Below are 17,240 nucleotides of genomic sequence, written 5' to 3'. Positions count from 1 at the left end.
CTTTATCTTATATTATTTTCTCTCATCTTGCATAAACTTTCTAAGCCCTGGAAATTATTAAACAGCAGTTTTATGATTATTTAAAAAATTCTATATGGGTGACCTCATCAAAAGATTGCAGTGTATTGGGTTGTTTGAAAACACTGTTCTGCCTTGGAAGAATAAGAAGGTAACTACAGGTTCAAAGGCATTCTTTTTGACCACTGGTTGACACAGCATGGATTACTGTCAATTGCTGGGACCAAAGATATTTAAAAGCTACAGGCAGTTGAACACTGACTTAGTTTTGAGAAAAAGAAGAGATGATTGAACAAAAATATATACCCTTTCCCCCAAAACTAGAGGGGGATCACATCTGTAAGGACACAGAACAGCAAATATTAGCTGGATAATGTGGATCCATAAATACATAAAACCACCAGCCTCATGTCTATCAGGGTACACACATTAAAGATGATTAGTTATTTGGAAGCTATAGTCTGTTTTATTATCCTAAGCCCTGAAATGCTCATGAGTTTTTTGTTTGTTTGGGTTTTTTGTTGTTGTTGTTTTTTGTTTAATTGTATTCAGGTTTAAGTATACTATCCTCTAAAAATAGGCTATATTGATATCTCACCTAGATAGGTAATCTCAGTTGTGGCTTGCAGCCTGGCCTAAGAGCATGACAATCACCTATCACAAGTAGTGGTAAAGGAGCAGTGGTACAGGAAGGAATATGTGTGCAACAAGATGCAGGTGCAGTTAAACTAAAAACCAGCGCAAAGATCATTTAAAAGGAAACAAACCAACCCAACTCAATGTTACTCACATAATGGCAGTGAAGGTTGTCTTTTTCTTTTGTAGTACTTGGAGCACTGGCTATTTGTGTTACTTCAACCAAGAAAAAGCCTTTTTTTCAAAGCTGCCACCACCTTTGTAATAAAACAAAACAAAAACAAAAACACCAAAACCCCAATGTTAAACATTAAAGGATGCTGCTACATCTTTTTGCCAGGCTGGATCAGAGTACTTTAAAACACTAATCCAAGACTAAGTCTGAGCATATTTATGGTCTTTTTGACAGCCTGGCAAAACAGAAAACAAAGCATACTGCAGGAATACATGAAAAGACAGCCTGCTTTTAAACTTCAACTCAAAGTTTTTTAGTGTCCCCCTCCCCAAAGAATGCGGAGAAGAAACTGCTGTTTCTCACCCTGCTAGAAAAAGAGTTTGAAATTCCTTGTTTGCAACAGCTTCTGAACAGTGCAATTCCTACTTACTGAGGTTTACTAGTTCTACTGAAAAGCAGTGACATCTGAAAAGGACCTATAACAAATATGTAATGATTTTCCAACATACAAGCCTAAATTTTTTTAAATACTGTGTTCCAAAAATTAATGGCACAAGATAATATCGCCATGTAGAACCAACAGTAAGGTTTATTTAAATTCGCCCTTTAAGAAAAAGCATCACAAGATGAGTAGGTTTTTGGTGACTTGAGACTTGTTTATTAACAATATAGGTTTAACGTATCGGTTGAAGCAGCAAGCCCTTGCAGATACTGCTTTGCATTATCAACGAGTAACTCTGAGGTCGTTCTCTAATAAACGTATTTCAGAAACAGCTACTGCTACCCAACTAGGAAAAAAAGGATAGATTCTTAAGTATAGACTCCTTCCTATTAAAAGGAGAAGCTTAACTAATCTTAATTACTAGATCCTCAACTACTTTTTGTTGCTTTTTACTTTTGTCCTCCACAGAATATATGTCAAGACGGCCTCTTTACTTATCCCTTAATCCTCGGCCATTCTGATGTTTTCACAAGCCTTTCTTTTTGCTCTGAATTTCTAGTATTTCTTCCACCCAGAACTCTAATTTTATACTACTACTGACTATGCTGTTCCCTGACAGAGCTACATTTACCTACATGCCAACTGTAGGAAAAATAGTTTTCATTTGAATGAAATGGAACTCTTAAGCATAAAAAAATTAAGATTTTAGCTACATCCTCAGTCAGGTTTAACTGGCTAGCCCACTATCAGACAAACCTGTTTGAAAACTCCAGAAAAAATTCACCTTTAACATCACGATTTTATAACTTGCAATTCGCCCTCTCCTTTACATGTACATTTCAATCACAAATATGATTGCAAATACATGGCTATAATTTGGTCTTTCAAGATAACTAGTTGAGCCAGACACTCCAGGCAACTCTGAACAGCTTACTAAGTTTACTGTAAGGAATAAAGATATGCAACAAAATGCACTGTTCTGGTTTTAGCAGCAAGTCACACAACATGCTGCTTGAACTCTGCCAAGCTTGGTAACCTCTCTCTTGGTATCCCTCTCAAATTTTTGTTGTGTGCAAAAGCACTAGGAGGTCTTGGCAACAGACACACATAATGGAAATCTGGAAGAGCCCCCATTTTCCAGAAATCTGCTTCCAGGGCAAGCACAATGAAGAAAAAATGGAAATAAAAGGCCACGTACAATCTGTAGATCACACAAAACTGTAGCACAGATACTTTACTACTTCTGACTTGCATTGTGGCATTCTGAAGTCTTATTTTCCTGAAATATACTGTAAAGATACACAAAGTAAGGAAAATTACATTTTCTACCTGGTTGGATTACAAGGTAGTTTAATGTTCTTGCTGAATTAAAGCACAAAGATGGACAAGATGTTTTTTTTCAAGTCCTTTACATTTGCATAACACAGCAGTTTTTGAGGTAGGCTCACCATCAGTACTATTACTTCCTATCTGCTACTACAGCTGGGTCCACCACCAAACTCCAACCTTTAAACCTGGAATGATCATCACCATGTTGAGAATGCAAGACTAAAACAGAGGGAGACTTATAAAAGCTCATCTGTAATTGGTAAGTGAAGCAAAAGTATGTCTCCCATTAATCTCAGTGGAAAACAGTAATTGCTATTGGGCAGGAAACACTCTTTTCACACCAACTAATCTGTTATCAGGTTGATGTTGGAAAGTAAGCAGCCATATATGGCTGCAAGACTGAGAAACTCATAGATCACAGATGTGCAAGAGGCTGCTGAAGCCCTGGTATAACTGGGCTCCCCTTCTTCCCCAATATACATTTTGAAACTTGCTATCAACCCAAGCATGGTCTTGCAAGTGCCAGTACTTTACCACTCCCAGTGATGGATGTATTGATAAATACTTGTAAAACGCCACCCAACAACTTGTTTGTTAACACAGACTTGCTGTGATGGAGAACCACATTGCTGACTGCTCCAACACATGTAAACAAGCTGACTGTCCCTCGTTATTTTTTCATCTCACCTACTTGCTACTTCCACAGCTTGTAAGACAGCCCTATCAGATACCTTAACCAACCTTTGGGCTCCATGACTGTTTGTGGTCTATGGTACAGCCACAGAGCCTCCATTTGACTGGATGAAACTGGGACAGACACATACTTTATTACCAAGATTTCTGTTGGATGTTTTAATTTACAACAATATCTGACCATGTCATGAAGAATATACGGCTGAAAACAATAACCAGCAAGATGAACCTTGTAAGACAGAAAGTGCACAACCATGAGAGACAACTGTGGAAAAACAGAATGCCCAAGCTGTGCAAAACACCTGATTGTAAGCTGAATTTTCTCAAGCTGTTTGGCACAGAAATCTGCATTTTGCACTGTACTGTTCTAATGAGTATCCAGAAACATTAAGTGAAAAGGACAGACAAGAACAAGAGCTCTCAAGCAAGCGTGGCTTGTAAGGCATGATGTTTTCCACTTCCAACTTCTTGACAAGGCTCTACCACTTCATCCAGTTTTCTCCTTCAAGAATTACAGACAAGAGTAAGACATAACAAAAAACAAACAAAACACCATAAAAAAACACCAAAAAACTCTTCTAAAAGTAGGAAAACAAAATATTTCTCTACAATCACTACCAAATCCATAACACTACAGATGGTTTAGCACCACATACTGCAAAATATAGTAGTCTGCACAAAAAATTCAACACAAATAAAAAGTGCACAATAATCACAGAATGGTTTAGATTGGAAAGGACCTTAAAGATCATCTAGTTCAAACCCCCTGCCATAGGCAAGGACACCTCCCACTAGATCAGGCTGCTCAAAGACCCATCCAACAGGGCCTTGAACACTTCCAGGGATGGGTCATCCACAACTTCCCCGGGCAATCTGTTTCAGTGCCTCACCACCCTCAGTGAAAAATTTCTTCATGACATCTACTCTAAATCTACCTTCTTCCAGTTTGAAGACATTAGCCCTATCACTACATGCCTTTGTAAAAAGTCCCTCTCCAGCTTTGTTGTGGGCCCCCTTCAGATACTGGAAAGCTGCTATAAGGTCTCCCCAGAGCCTTCTCTTCTCCAGGCTGAACAACCCCAATTCTCTCAGCCTTTCTTCATAGGAGAGACGCTCCAGCCCTCTGATCATCTTCATGGCGCTCCTCTGGACTCGCTCCAACAGATCCATGTCCTTCTTATACTGGGGACTCCAGAGCTGGATGCAGTACTCCAGGTGGGGTCCCACCAGAGCAGAGTAGAGGGGCAGAATCACCTCCCTCAGCCTGCTCACCATGCTTCTTTTGATGCAGTCCAGGATGCCGTTGGCTTTCTGGGCTGTGAATGCACATTGCCAGGTCACATTGAGCTTCTCATCCACCAACACCCCCTTCTCCTCAGGGCTGCTCTCAATCCGTTCTCTGCCTGTATTTGTGCTTGGGATTGCCCCAACCCACGTGCAGGACCTTGCACTTGGCCTTGTTGAACTTCATGAGGTTTGCACAGGCCCACCTCTCCAGCCTGTCCTGGTCCAACTGGATGGCATCACTTCCCTCCAGTGTGATGAATGCCCCACACAGCTTGGTGTCGTCAGCAAATTCGCTGAGGGTGCACTCCATCCCAACATCCATGTCACCACCAAAGAAGTTAAACAGCACTGGTCTCCATACCACCCTCGAGGAACACCATTTGTCACTGCTTACCACTTGGACATCAAGTCGTTGACTGCAAGTCTTGAGTGTGACGGTCCAGCAAGTTCCTTATCCATCAAGTCATCCATTGGTCAAATTCATGTCTCTCCAATTTAGAAATAATAATGTCACACGGGACAGTGTCAAATGCTTTGCGCAAGTCCAGGTAGATGACATCAGTTGCTCTTCTCTTATTCACCAACTCTGTAATGCCATCGTAGAAGGACATGAAATTTGTTAGGCATGGTTTTCCCTTAATGAAGCCAAGCTAGTTATCACCAATCACCTCCTTATTTTCCATGTGCCTTTGCAAAGTTTCCATGAGGATCTGCTCCATAATCCTGACGGGAGGTGAGACCAACTGGCCCGTAATCCCCCGGGTCTTCTTTTTTACCTTTTTAAAAACGGGCATTATGTTTCCCCTTTTCCCGTCAGTGGGAACTTCACCAGACTGCCATGACTTATCAAATATGATGGAGAGTAGCTTGGCAACTTCATCCGCCAGTTCCCTCAGGACCTGCATTCCAAGAGTATCCTCAATTGGGAGATTTGGGTGTGTAGAAGCCATTTTCTGCCCATATGAATTTACGAAAAATTAGGAAGTATGCATTTAGGCAGGAATACAGCTGCAACCCTAAATATGCAACAGCTATTTAGCACTCCATAATTAGCTATCACCAATAAACAGGCTGACACCTTACGTACAGGTCCTTGTAGGAGCAAATATATTTGCGTTCATTAGACACATTTTACTACCTAACTTTAGAAACTTAATCATACATTTAAAATTTTTCTTCTATTGGGTAACGGCACTTTTACACCCTGAAGGGCAATTAATAATTGATTCTGATCAATCCTACTTTAAAGTTCTATGCCAGTCACTTTTTTCTTCTTTAGGAAAAAAGACATGGGTAATGGCAGTAATAGAGAATTTGAAAACCATGGCACTTCTGTATGGGAAAAAGTTTGTATGATCCTAATCCTGCTCAGAATTTCCACAGAAACTGACAGGAACAAACATGATCATTAAAATTCATCTCAAATAGATGCCAAAGTTTCAACCTGTTCCAGCTTTCGTACGAAAGCTCTTACTACTCCTGAAAATACCCAGCATAATTGACATATTATTGGTATTTGCAGCTTTTGATACAGTATTTTGAAAGTCAGTTCAAGCTGTCAGAAAACTTTTTTTAAAATTTCACCTTATTTGCTGTCTGTAACAGAACATCAGTTACTACAACCTAAAGATTTGGTGGTTTTTTTTTTTTTTTTTTTTTTTAATCTTATATTTGGAGCATGTTAGCATTTTTAACAACAATCAAGCTGCAACTGTTCTCTGGGGATGACGATGTAAGCATCAAAGAGGCAAGTCTTTAACTCAGCAGAGTCACTTTGATAAACAGAGCTTTGTATGTGCAGTGTGAAGCATAAGTATTATGTAAATCTCAAGGAACTTAATTTTGTGTTATATTAATTAGGCTGCTGGAAAGAAAAAACAGGCAATCTGCATACAGATCAGTCAGTTTCCTGAAAAGCTTTGAAAACAAAATAATGAGCATTTATACACATATCATTAAATGTGGGCTTCCTGCTTTCTGTTTGGAGTTCTAAACCCAGCGAAGAGACTGGCATACATAAAGGAGCTGCCAAAAAATAGTCATGCACCTCATTTACTCTAGAAACATGTAATTTGAAAACCATTGAGGTCCTGAACTGTTTAAAACATATTTACAGTTCACACAGAAAACCATCAAATTATCAAAGGTGGAAGAAAACAAACAGTTGTTAAAACCACTCCTAGGTTTATTTTTATTTGTAAACAGGTAAACAACAAATTCATCCAAGAGATGGTGGCTGAACTGATGAATATCAGCAGAAATATATACAATGGGTTACCAAACCCAGTAGTATAGTCACTTAAAAATGGCATTTTAATTTAGCTTCTGAGGCTCTGCTAATGTCCTAATTTATCTTGCCTAATTGCGACTTTCTGTATTTTTGGTTTTGGCTAAATTGAACATTCTTTCTGCTGACTTGATAGAAGTGTCTAACGACAGAAAGAGATCATAATTTTGTTTCTGTTGTCCCTTTCCAACTCAGCCTTTAAATTTATCTTCTCTTAAAAATGTTACTCCAAGGTACAACTTCAGTATGAAACAACTTAGATGTACAGCTGAGATTTAAATGATTTGGCTTGAATCTCATATTGGAGAAAGCAAGCAGTATTTGGGAAGACGGAAGACGAATGCAAAACATGCCTGGATTCCCCTTTCATCCTGCTGAGATCCTATAGCAGAATAAATATAACAAGCAAAGTTTTATTGTGGCAACCTTCCTCCGCAAATACTATAGGATCAAAAAAATGGGACTGATCTGAAGTACTCTTCATTGCCCAGCAAAGCAATAGCCCTCAGCCTTCTCTTCATATGTTTCTGAACTAGATGAGGAATGGCAGCTCTGACATGGAGTCAGAACACGTGTTACAGGCCAGAGGAAAGATTTCCCAGGGGGAAGACTGAAGAGCTTGCTGGCAACCAAGCAGTTGAACTAACACTCAGGAAATTTTAGGGTACTCTGGTACAAACAAGAATCAAAACATAAAACAATTTAAAAATGGGTGAGATGAAGATACTGGTTTAGCTTCCATTTATTCAATGCAACTGGTGCAACAGTCAGTTGAAATACAAAGCACATGTTTTTTGTTTGTATTTTATACTTTATATAAAAATATATATTTTTGTTTGTATTTTATAGCTTAAAATGATTAATGGGATCTCACACTTCAAAGTCAAACCTCTAGGGAAGGGTTTGTTGGGTGGTTGGGGTTTTTTTGCAACATTCAAACAGTAACAAAGTAATACCTTCTATATTTAGAATAACTACATAAAACATGATTTGTTTCCTCATAGGACACCGATGCAAAAAGTGTCTCAAAAATCATATTTAACATTCTTAATGTTCTAGAAACACAACTGCAGAAACTGCATGTTTGTTAACTCCAAAAATAAACAAACAAAAGCTACATGGATGGTATTAGCTAAAAAGACAGCCTTTAGACTCTGCTAGCATGTCCTTATTTAGTATGCTTGGCCTGTATATCCCTTCTCTCGGTATTTTTAATAACATTCCATTAGGTCTTTCATATTGCAGTTTTTGCATTAGGCCTTTGAAATGGCATACCGTTATCAAAACTGTGTTTTAATACAGATGCCTAATTCTTCTGTCAGGGTAGGTCAAGCTGTGTACTATGGAGCTAAAACATTCTTTGGCTCCAGAAGTACAAGCACGTATTCCCACTATAAGAGGATCCACTTACACAAAGTTTGTCGATGTGACAAAGAACAAAAGAAAAACTTAATTCACTTGCTCTAAGCCATTCTGTATTTTAAACTCTTTCTCATTTTGTGGGAGGTTAATACTTCCATTTTTATCACTCTTTTTTCACTTTTGGAAGTTTTCATGCCCACATCAAAATCTTCTTTACTAGCTGCACCACACAATTATAACCTAGATGTGGTTTCACTACCAGTATACGTAATGACATATTTTCTGTTCATTCTGTAAGAGAACAACACTCAGAAAATGCTGAAGCACATTAAATAGCTATACTGGCCTTAAAAGCTTGTTAATCTGAGGAAGAGGATTAATAAAAAAAAAATGTTCCTATTCAGAAGCATCCTAACATCAATGGATTATTCTATTTTCTATATCACAAGGGGATCAATTTCCTGAAAGCTCATCTTGTAGCAAGGCAGCATTATTCTCTGTGGACCACCTGTTCCACCTATAAAAGTCTCTCCTGATAAGAAATCATTGTTTTATACTGAACCATAATGAATTTTACTTTTAATAACATTTCCCATTCATGAAATATAATCTCATCTCTTTCCTTTCCTTAACTACACAGCTTGCTTTTCTTGCCCAATGTAGAGCTGTAATTAACCAATCTCTGGCTGAGGTATAAAAGCCTTTACTTTCAATCAAGAATTAAGAGTTATGCCATGACTGGAACAAATTACATAACTATAAGGAGTGCCAAGCTCTTGCATCTTGTCAGCATTCATTAAATATCAACACTAACCATGAGACAGCAAAGAAAAAGAACACAATGAATAATCCAGAAAAAGACAAAAGTCCAAAGATGACATTATGATCACCTTTCTATTTCCATTAAGAAAAAACAAATCCTCTTCAACTCTCCACAGCTGTTGAGTCAATATAAGGATATACCCACACCTCAAATGGTTGCTGGTTTTTCTTTTTTTTTTTTTTTTTTTTTTTTTTTTTTTTATTTGAGAAGATGTGTTCACACCCATGTAGCTAAAACACAGGATCCCAAACTTTTTGGGCCATCAGACTACCACCAACGCTCAGACTTCCTGGCTGGCCACTACTCAATGGAACCAAGCAGCTTACAGATGTGATCCGTCCCTGTACTGCTCTGCAAGCTATCTTCTGGGCCCCGAATACTTACACATAAAGCACAAGCGTGACCGGGCACTGCTGCAGCCCTCCAGTCGGCCGGTCATACGGGAAAAAGCGACCTGCCCGCAGCCCTGAGGCGAGGCAGGAACGGTAAGGCCCGGGAGGGTGAGGGGGAGCCAGCGACGACATACACACAAATAGGGCCGCCGGGCAAGCGGCCGCCACCAGCAAGCCTGAGTAAGGGAGCGGGCCCATGCCCCGCTCAGGCGGCGCGGAAGCGCGGCCAGGGACCGAGGCCGCCCCGCAGCCCGGCGCTCGGCAGGCGCGGAGAACTCACGGATGAGGCCCGGCCAGGGCAGAGATAGGCCCGCCCGCCGCCGCAGGAAACTACCGCGGGCATGCAACCACACCGCCCCCGAAATCCCCTCTGTGGGGGAACACGCCGCCGCTGCCCACCCTACCTGAGGCAGCGGAGAGAAGCGGCCTCACAGCCACCGGCGCCACCGCCCACAACTCGCTCCGCCGCCGCCGCCGCCGCGCAGGCGCACAGCACACGCCCACCACCCGCCGGACAGCAAAGGCTGTCGGGAAACCGACCACCCCGACGCGCCCCGAGGCATGCCGGGAGCTGTGGTTCCGGGGCAGCCGCGCGGCACGCTGGGGCAGGCAGTGCGTCGCCAGGCCGTTGCCCCAGGAGAACGGTTCGCCCGAGCGGGATCGCGCCCCGCCCCGCCCGTCTCCCTCGCTGTCCTACCCCCGTGTGGCCCTGCTGTACCTCGGGATTGGGAGTGCCCAGCTGGCGCCCTGGGGCGTGTCGTGCTGCGGGAGTCCTGGCTTTCCCCGCGCCTTAAGAGTATCCGGGTCCCCGGGAGCGGAGCCGGCGGGAGAGTTTGATGGCGTCGCCTAGCAGCAGCCTCCGCCGCCGCCGCCGTCCTCGGGGAGCGGTGAGGGCAAGGGGCGGCAGGGGGGTTGCGCTGAGGAAGGAGGCCGAGATCGCTACGTTCTGCGCTGCCGCCGGCCTGGCCGGCCCCCGCTCCCCCGGACAGCGAGCAGCCGGGCCGGGGGCGGCGGCGGCGGCGGTGGCCGTGCGGGGCCGCGGGGCCGGGCGCAGGCATCGACGTGGTGCCGGTACCCGGAGAAGGTTACGGCCCCCTCTGTCTGCTCTGGACTGATGCCTCAGCCGTGCCCCGCGGTGAAGGTGGACCCGAAATAAGGCAGTTTGTTAATTCAGCAGAGTCAGACGAAATGGAGGCAAAATTGTCTCTCAGCAGCATCCTGGACGGATCGCAGTCTGTCACTGTATCATTCCCCCGGGCTGGGATATACGAATTGGAAGACGATAGGAATCCTGCGCAAGATCCCATTTTGGTCGTGGCTTTGTGGTTTAGATCTGGTGCTTTGTAGAGCTCGTAGATGAGAGCTAGTCTGGGTAATGTAATTTGAAAATCAGGAGTAGGTTAAGCTGGCTTAGTCTTGGTAAACTAATATGGAGTTAGCAGAGCACATCTCCCACATGACTATGCTGCTTCTTGGTATTCAGTCTTGCTCAAGTATACATGACTTTGTGCTACACACTGTACACACCTAAGAACTAGTGGTGCTTAATTTCACAATGGTGATGAGGTATCGGCATGGTAGCTTAGCTGCCTCTTTATGTGCTTTTCCTGTAGGCAGCAGAAGACATTATTGTTCTGGTAGTGCTCGAACACACGCACCGGACCTCCTTTTCTATCTGCCCTTGCTGAACTTTGTAACATCTGGCTTTTTAATGTATGTGTCGTGATTTGGGCTGAATTGGCCACGGTGTGGAACAACAGATGCTCTCCCCTACCTGAAAGAGAGGCAGGAGAGAAAGAGACTTCTGAGTTTAGAAGGAACTGAACTACTTTAATGAAATATTAAAATAAAAAGGAAATAATGAAATATATACAAAACAGTATCAAGCTCCTAGGATGACGGTCGTGTCACTGGCTGGCACTGGAAAAGTCCCACACTGGATTCAGTGACAGACGGGAACTGGATTCAGGATCTGGATTCAGGATTGGGATCAAAGGTAGACAAACAGACAGAGTCCACCTCGGATGCCAGCCTTTGAAGAAAGAGGGCTGACCCTTTGCTGCCTCAGCTTTTATACTGAGCATGAGGCAGATGGGATGGAATACCCCCTGTTGGTCAGTTTTGGGTCACCGGTCCTGTCCGCTCCTCCCTGCAGGTGGGACCCCTCTATGCTTTTCCGCTTCCGACCCTCCATGGGGGCAAATAACCAAGTTAGCTGGCCTTAGCAATAAGTATAAGCAAGAGCCTCTCTGCATGCCATGCCTGGGCGTCAACTATAAACATAGGTCCTACCACTCTTGAGAGCGAACAGTTTATGTACAATATGCTGTTAATTTCACTAGTAAGAAGAGGCCCAGTTAAAAAGTAAAGTTACTGAACAAGATTGGTTCTGTTTTACCTCAAACCGGGACAGTATGTTTGATTCCTTTAGTAAATCAAGAAAATCTCTTGATAACTAATGTCAAATGCACATCTATTTCACACTTTATGTAAAGCGATGATCTCGGTGTCTCACCACATCTGTCAACTAAAAGCACAGGTTCTAGTTGAAGGGAAGGGATGAGCTGAATTTTGTAATTAAAAACTCTTCAGTTAAATAAGTTCTGTATTATTGTCCTTAAGTATGTACGTACTGTGGTACATACTGCATGCTTAGGTTTTGCTCCTCACACCTTACTATAGCTGGTTTCTCAACAAGTTGGATTATTTTGTCTATGTACAGATATCTCTCCCTTTGGATAAAATTTTAAGACTGATACTTTCTTTAGACATCATTTTAAAAGTTAAGAGAAAAAGAGATTTGAAAAATAGAAGGTAAGAAAAGATTGACCGTAGTAAGGTTGCGTAGTTGCTTTCAGAATAGTTTTGCGTGTCAGGCCTTTCATACTCGTAATTATTACATCTCATTTTTTAAGAAAAAAAAAATTAAAAAAGCCTTAAACAAGTATGTTAATGAAATCAATTAGTATTCAATTCATTAAAGAAGTAAGAGTGCCAAGACCAGTATGTGCCTACCTGTCATTTTCTCGTATTTTCCTTTGCCGTCTATGACAAAGCAGAAAAGCAAAAATGTATATATGATGTCATCCTTATGAAGTCATGGATTATATGGAATTTATGTTTTTCTAAAACATTTAGCAAACACTGAAGAAATGGTAAATATAGGGGAGCTCTTAAGCAGTTTATGTATTCAAAAAAGATGAAGAAAGGTTTCAAAGTCTTACAGCTCTTCTTTCAGATTGCTTAGGCATATTTTGGGGGAAAGTAGTCTTAGTTCAGCCTTTCATTAAGGAAGGAAGTTTCTGTTGGTGATTCTTTAAACTGCTGAATGATGAACAGGATGTGTGATGGAACAGATCTCAAAATATCATGCTCAACTTAGAGCATTGTTGCAGTTACTGATTGAGCTTCATTATTTTTTTCTATAAAATATATATCCCTGCTGTGTCATTAGTTTTTTGAATAATAATGAATTTAATATTCTAGTTAGTTTTATTTCTTTCTAAATTTTCTTAACCATTTATTCCATATTCATAATTTAAAGCAATAAGTAGATTAAAAACCAGTCTGTTTTAAAGTTGGCAGAATCTAATTTTTTAATTGATAATAAAGGTTAGAGACAGCTCCAGAGAATAGACTAATCCAAGATTTCCAATCTCTTCTGCGTTTTTCAGATACTGCATTGACTTTCAGGTATATGAGAAGTCACTGTGGCCCACAGCAGCGAGTAGGTAAGCAGTAGAACAAAACTTTGGACCACTTTCTGATTAGATTTTTTCAGTTTCCAGGTTGTTTATTGTCCTTTCTCAATGCAAGCATTATAATCAAAAGGACAGGATATTTAATACAAGAGTTTAATATCTTAGAAATTAATGTCAAGAAATAGATTCTCATAGTATCAAACTAGAGCAGGTGTTTGTTGTGTCTTAAATATTAGAAATAATGATTTTTTGACTATAAGGAGATATTTATCCTACAGGGCTGATTCAAGGGGCATCCAGTTGTGTTTGTTCGCTAACTTAAAAATACCACATTGAGAGGTGGAGAGGAAAAGAAGGGTATTAAACAGAGGTTTCACATTTGCCCTAATCTTCACTGTTCGTGTCACAACTTCGTCGAGTATGCATGGTCTGGTTTTGAACTTAAAGAAAAAATGGTTTTTCTATAGCCTCCTTGTTTGCAGTAGACCAAACGAGAACACAATATTAAGTCAGTGTTCCAAAACTGATACAGTTATTAGCATCATCTTGTGTGGTTCAGTGGTCAGCCCTCTTTAAATCATTTGACATAGCATTGATTTGCATTGATAATGTCTGATAATTGTTATTTTAATTTTTGTTCCAGGAAGAATCATAATTTCAATATGGCACCCATTTTAGATTGGAAGAAGCTTATGAAAGTTGATCCAGATGCTCTGCCTCGTCAAGAGGAACTAGCGGATAGATTGCTGGAGACTGTATCCAAGGTACTGAAGGGGAAAACAGAACATGAGGGGTTTGTTGTGCATTCATCTCTGAGCAGTCTCTGGTCCTTCACATAGATAAATGATTTATTTTGTGGATTTAATTGATATTTGTATAAAAATACTGTTGTCTCTTTCCTTAGGTTGATGGGAAAAATTTAAAAACTGAGAGTCCGGAACAACTGATACACCTTTTTAAAATTACTCAGTCACTAATGAAGGTTTGTATTAATCTTCACTTTCTACAGTTCTGCAGGTGCATTTTTTAATTTTTTGTTTAAATTAAAGCATCATTGCTCTCTTTTTTTTTTTTCCCCCTGCATTGAGCACACTGGTTACTCCTAAGAACATTTATATGCATCTGCTTGTAACTGTTGGGATTATGGCATGTAGCAGTGGGAAGTAATGTGAATAGGACTAACATAGTTGTATAGTTAAGGAACTTTAGTTTTAGAGATGGAAAATTCAAACAGTTAACTCAAAAATTGGTTAGATGTTGTAAGTTATTGGTAACGATTTTAACTTTAATAAAAGTTTTTGTGATAGATTGGTGGGTTAGAGTAAATAAAAACATCACCATGAATGAAGAAACACTGCCATCCTAAAACTGATTCTATGAATCTATTGTACTTTCTTGTATTTACTCGTGAATGTACCGAAAGCAAGAAATAACAGCAGCGTAAGTTAGCACATTGGCTTCAGAGAGGCTTTTTCTACTGTTGTTAGTTCTCAGCAGTATGCTTTTGAATGCTTAGATAGACCTGTAGAATAAATTACTAAAGAAGATATTTCAACAGTCTGAACTTCTTCATTTCAGCGTGGGGAAAAATGGGAGTAGTTTCATTTGTTACAGAGAGAAAATCGATGTTCTTTTGCAAATGTTTTTGTGATTTTAAACATGAGGTCTATGGAACAATATTTTAATTTACATTAGTAGTAAAGCATAGTAGTTTACTATGCTTTTTTTCCCAGATGAAAGCTCAAGAGGTGGAGCTGGCACTAGAGGAAGTTGAAAAAGCTGGGGAAGAGCAAGCCAAATGTGGTAAGCAAGCCTTTTTATGCTAGTTTGTTGGTTTTTTTTTTAAGTTTAGGAGTTTGTTGTTTGTTTTTTTTTTTAAGTTTTAAAATACCAACTGATCTGGTGTCAGTTGCTTTAGTGAAGTCAACTACTTAAAGACTGAGATTGTTGTTTTATGTACTTTTTACCTTGTTGTGTAATTCACTGTATCTGGTCTATTTTAACAGAAAATCAATTTAAAACAAAGGTGATGAAACTTCAAAATGAATTAGAGGTATGTTTTAAAAATTTTTTACCGAGTGCTGTTTGGTGTTTGTTTTTTTTTTAAATGAGGTTTTTTAGACTCGTAGTTTACTCTGATGTGAACAGATGTAATAGCCTATTTTAGATAATACTTTTTATCGGCTTTTGATATTCATCAGCCTCAGGTTTGCAAAGAGCTGTATGTACAATGGATTTTTTTATACTTTAATAAATCTTGTTTACTTTTAGAGATTTCTGGATTTTGTTGAAAGAAGCTAGTGAGCCCTTCCCATTGCTTTTCCTGAACATTAGTAACGTTAGTTTTAGCATCTGCTTTTATTTTTTTTTAAGTTCGTTCTATTTTGAAGAACTGTAATATATTTATAATGTTATTTTAATGCTCTTAAGATGGCACAAAGGTCTGCTGGTGGTCGTGATACGCGTTTTTTGCGTGATGAGATCCGCCAACTGGAAAAACAATTAGAACAAAAAGAGAGACAGTTAACAGATATAGAAAAAGAATTGGAAAAAGAGAAGAAAGTGAACGAACAGGTAAGAAGGACTTCATCTTGACATCTGTAAAAGCTGTTCTGGCACAGTTTTTGAAAAGTTGATGTTCTGAAACGATCCTCTGAAATTAAAAAAAGCACTGATGAAATAGGGCCCCCATGCATTCATTTTCTGTTTTGTTTCTGGAGTTCTTTGTTTTCATAGTTTGTGGTGTTAGTGATACATGTAAAGGTTTTCCATCTTGTTCTAGCTTGCTCTTCGAAATGAAGATGCCGAAAATGAAAACATCAGATTAAGGAGAGAGGTTAGTAAAGAAGTACTGCTGATTTCCTGTATTTTTAACTTTATTTATAAATACATTGTTAGCTTTCTATATTTATAATCTTTGGTGTGGCATGATGTTTAATTCTGTTTGTTGTGGTTTAGCCCCAGCTGGCAGCTAGAACCAGCCTTGGAAAAGGCCTTGACTGCTTAGCAACAACTAAAACCATCAGTTTTTTACCAACACTATAGCAGCTACTAGCAAGGAAGTTAACTATATCCCAACTGAAACCATGACATTCTCCACCTCTTATTCCATACCATTTACATTGTGCTCAGGTCCCACACTATCCAATACATCCTCATTAACCACGCCCCACCTTCCCATTGTTTGATATCATACATATATGTCATTCCTTTAGTCAGTTGACCACCCGTGTGCAATGTCTGTAAAATGTCCTAAAATGTCCATAAATGCCCACAAATGTCCATAAAATGTCCATTAAGCTCATCCAGTCCACAACCCTGGGCTCCATCTGCCACGGTGGTTCCTCAGGACAGGAGAGGTGGTGTTTTGTGTGGAGTTACTGGGCACCAAAGACACCTCAGGTTGGGTCACTGCTACACTTGCACTGCTTCTTGTAAGGCTTGTTCTCCATTGGTTCAGGTGGTTCCTGCTATAGCAATTCCTATAACATGCAACTCAAATAATGTGTTACAACAATTTAAAGTTATATCCATTACAATCTCCACCCCTGGTCCCTTTGGGCCAGGTTATTTGGTTTAACATTGCAATGAACTCCTCCCCTTTCTCCTAGCCTAGCTAGCAACAAGGCAAGGGGTTTCCGCTATAGTAGTTCCCATAACATACAACTCAAATCCCGGGTGTAACTTTACTCCTGATTTCTCTATCTCCTCCCCCCAAGCAGTGCAGGGGGACTGGGAATGGGGATTGTAGTCACTTCATCACATGTTGTTTCTGCCGCTCCTTCCTCCTCAGGGGGAGGACTCCTCACACTTTTCCCCTGCTCCAGCATGGGGTCCCACCCACATGAGACAGTTCTGCATGAACTTCTCCAGCGTGAGTCCTTCCCACAGGCTGCAGATATCCACAAACTGTTCCAGCATGAGTCTCTTCCACAGGCTGACATAACACTATACCAACTGCTAGTAAAAAAGTTAACTGTGTTCCAGCTGAAACCATGACACTGTTTTAGAACATTTCTTGGTTACGTGTACAAAGAGAATACGGAATTTTGATCACATTTCACAAATACGTAGTACATCTGCTCCAATGAAACT

General features: G+C 40.4%; 1 protein-coding gene across 1 annotated transcript in view; it reads left to right on the top strand.

The window, feature by feature from the left end:
• The first annotated feature begins 10,323 nt into the window (after positions 1-10,323).
• LOC309684010 (centrosomal protein of 290 kDa-like) overlaps positions 10,324-17,240 on the top strand; it is a 57,852-nt gene continuing 50,935 nt past the window's right edge. The window contains exons 1-8 of the mRNA XM_082498157.1: positions 10,324-10,331; positions 13,119-13,175; positions 13,789-13,909; positions 14,050-14,127; positions 14,879-14,948; positions 15,152-15,198; positions 15,576-15,719; positions 15,928-15,981. Coding sequence (XP_082354283.1) covers positions 13,808-13,909; positions 14,050-14,127; positions 14,879-14,948; positions 15,152-15,198; positions 15,576-15,719; positions 15,928-15,981 — 495 coding nt within the window. The 5' untranslated portion in view covers positions 10,324-10,331; positions 13,119-13,175; positions 13,789-13,807. The remainder of the gene's footprint in view (positions 10,332-13,118; positions 13,176-13,788; positions 13,910-14,049; positions 14,128-14,878; positions 14,949-15,151; positions 15,199-15,575; positions 15,720-15,927; positions 15,982-17,240) is intronic.

Source organism: Vanellus vanellus (genome assembly GCF_965231255.1).
Source record: "Vanellus vanellus genome assembly, chromosome: 1".
In the NCBI taxonomy this organism is placed as follows: Eukaryota; Metazoa; Chordata; class Aves; order Charadriiformes; family Charadriidae; genus Vanellus; species Vanellus vanellus.
Note: the sequence above shows the minus strand (reverse complement) of the source record. Positions and strands in the feature narration are given on the sequence as shown.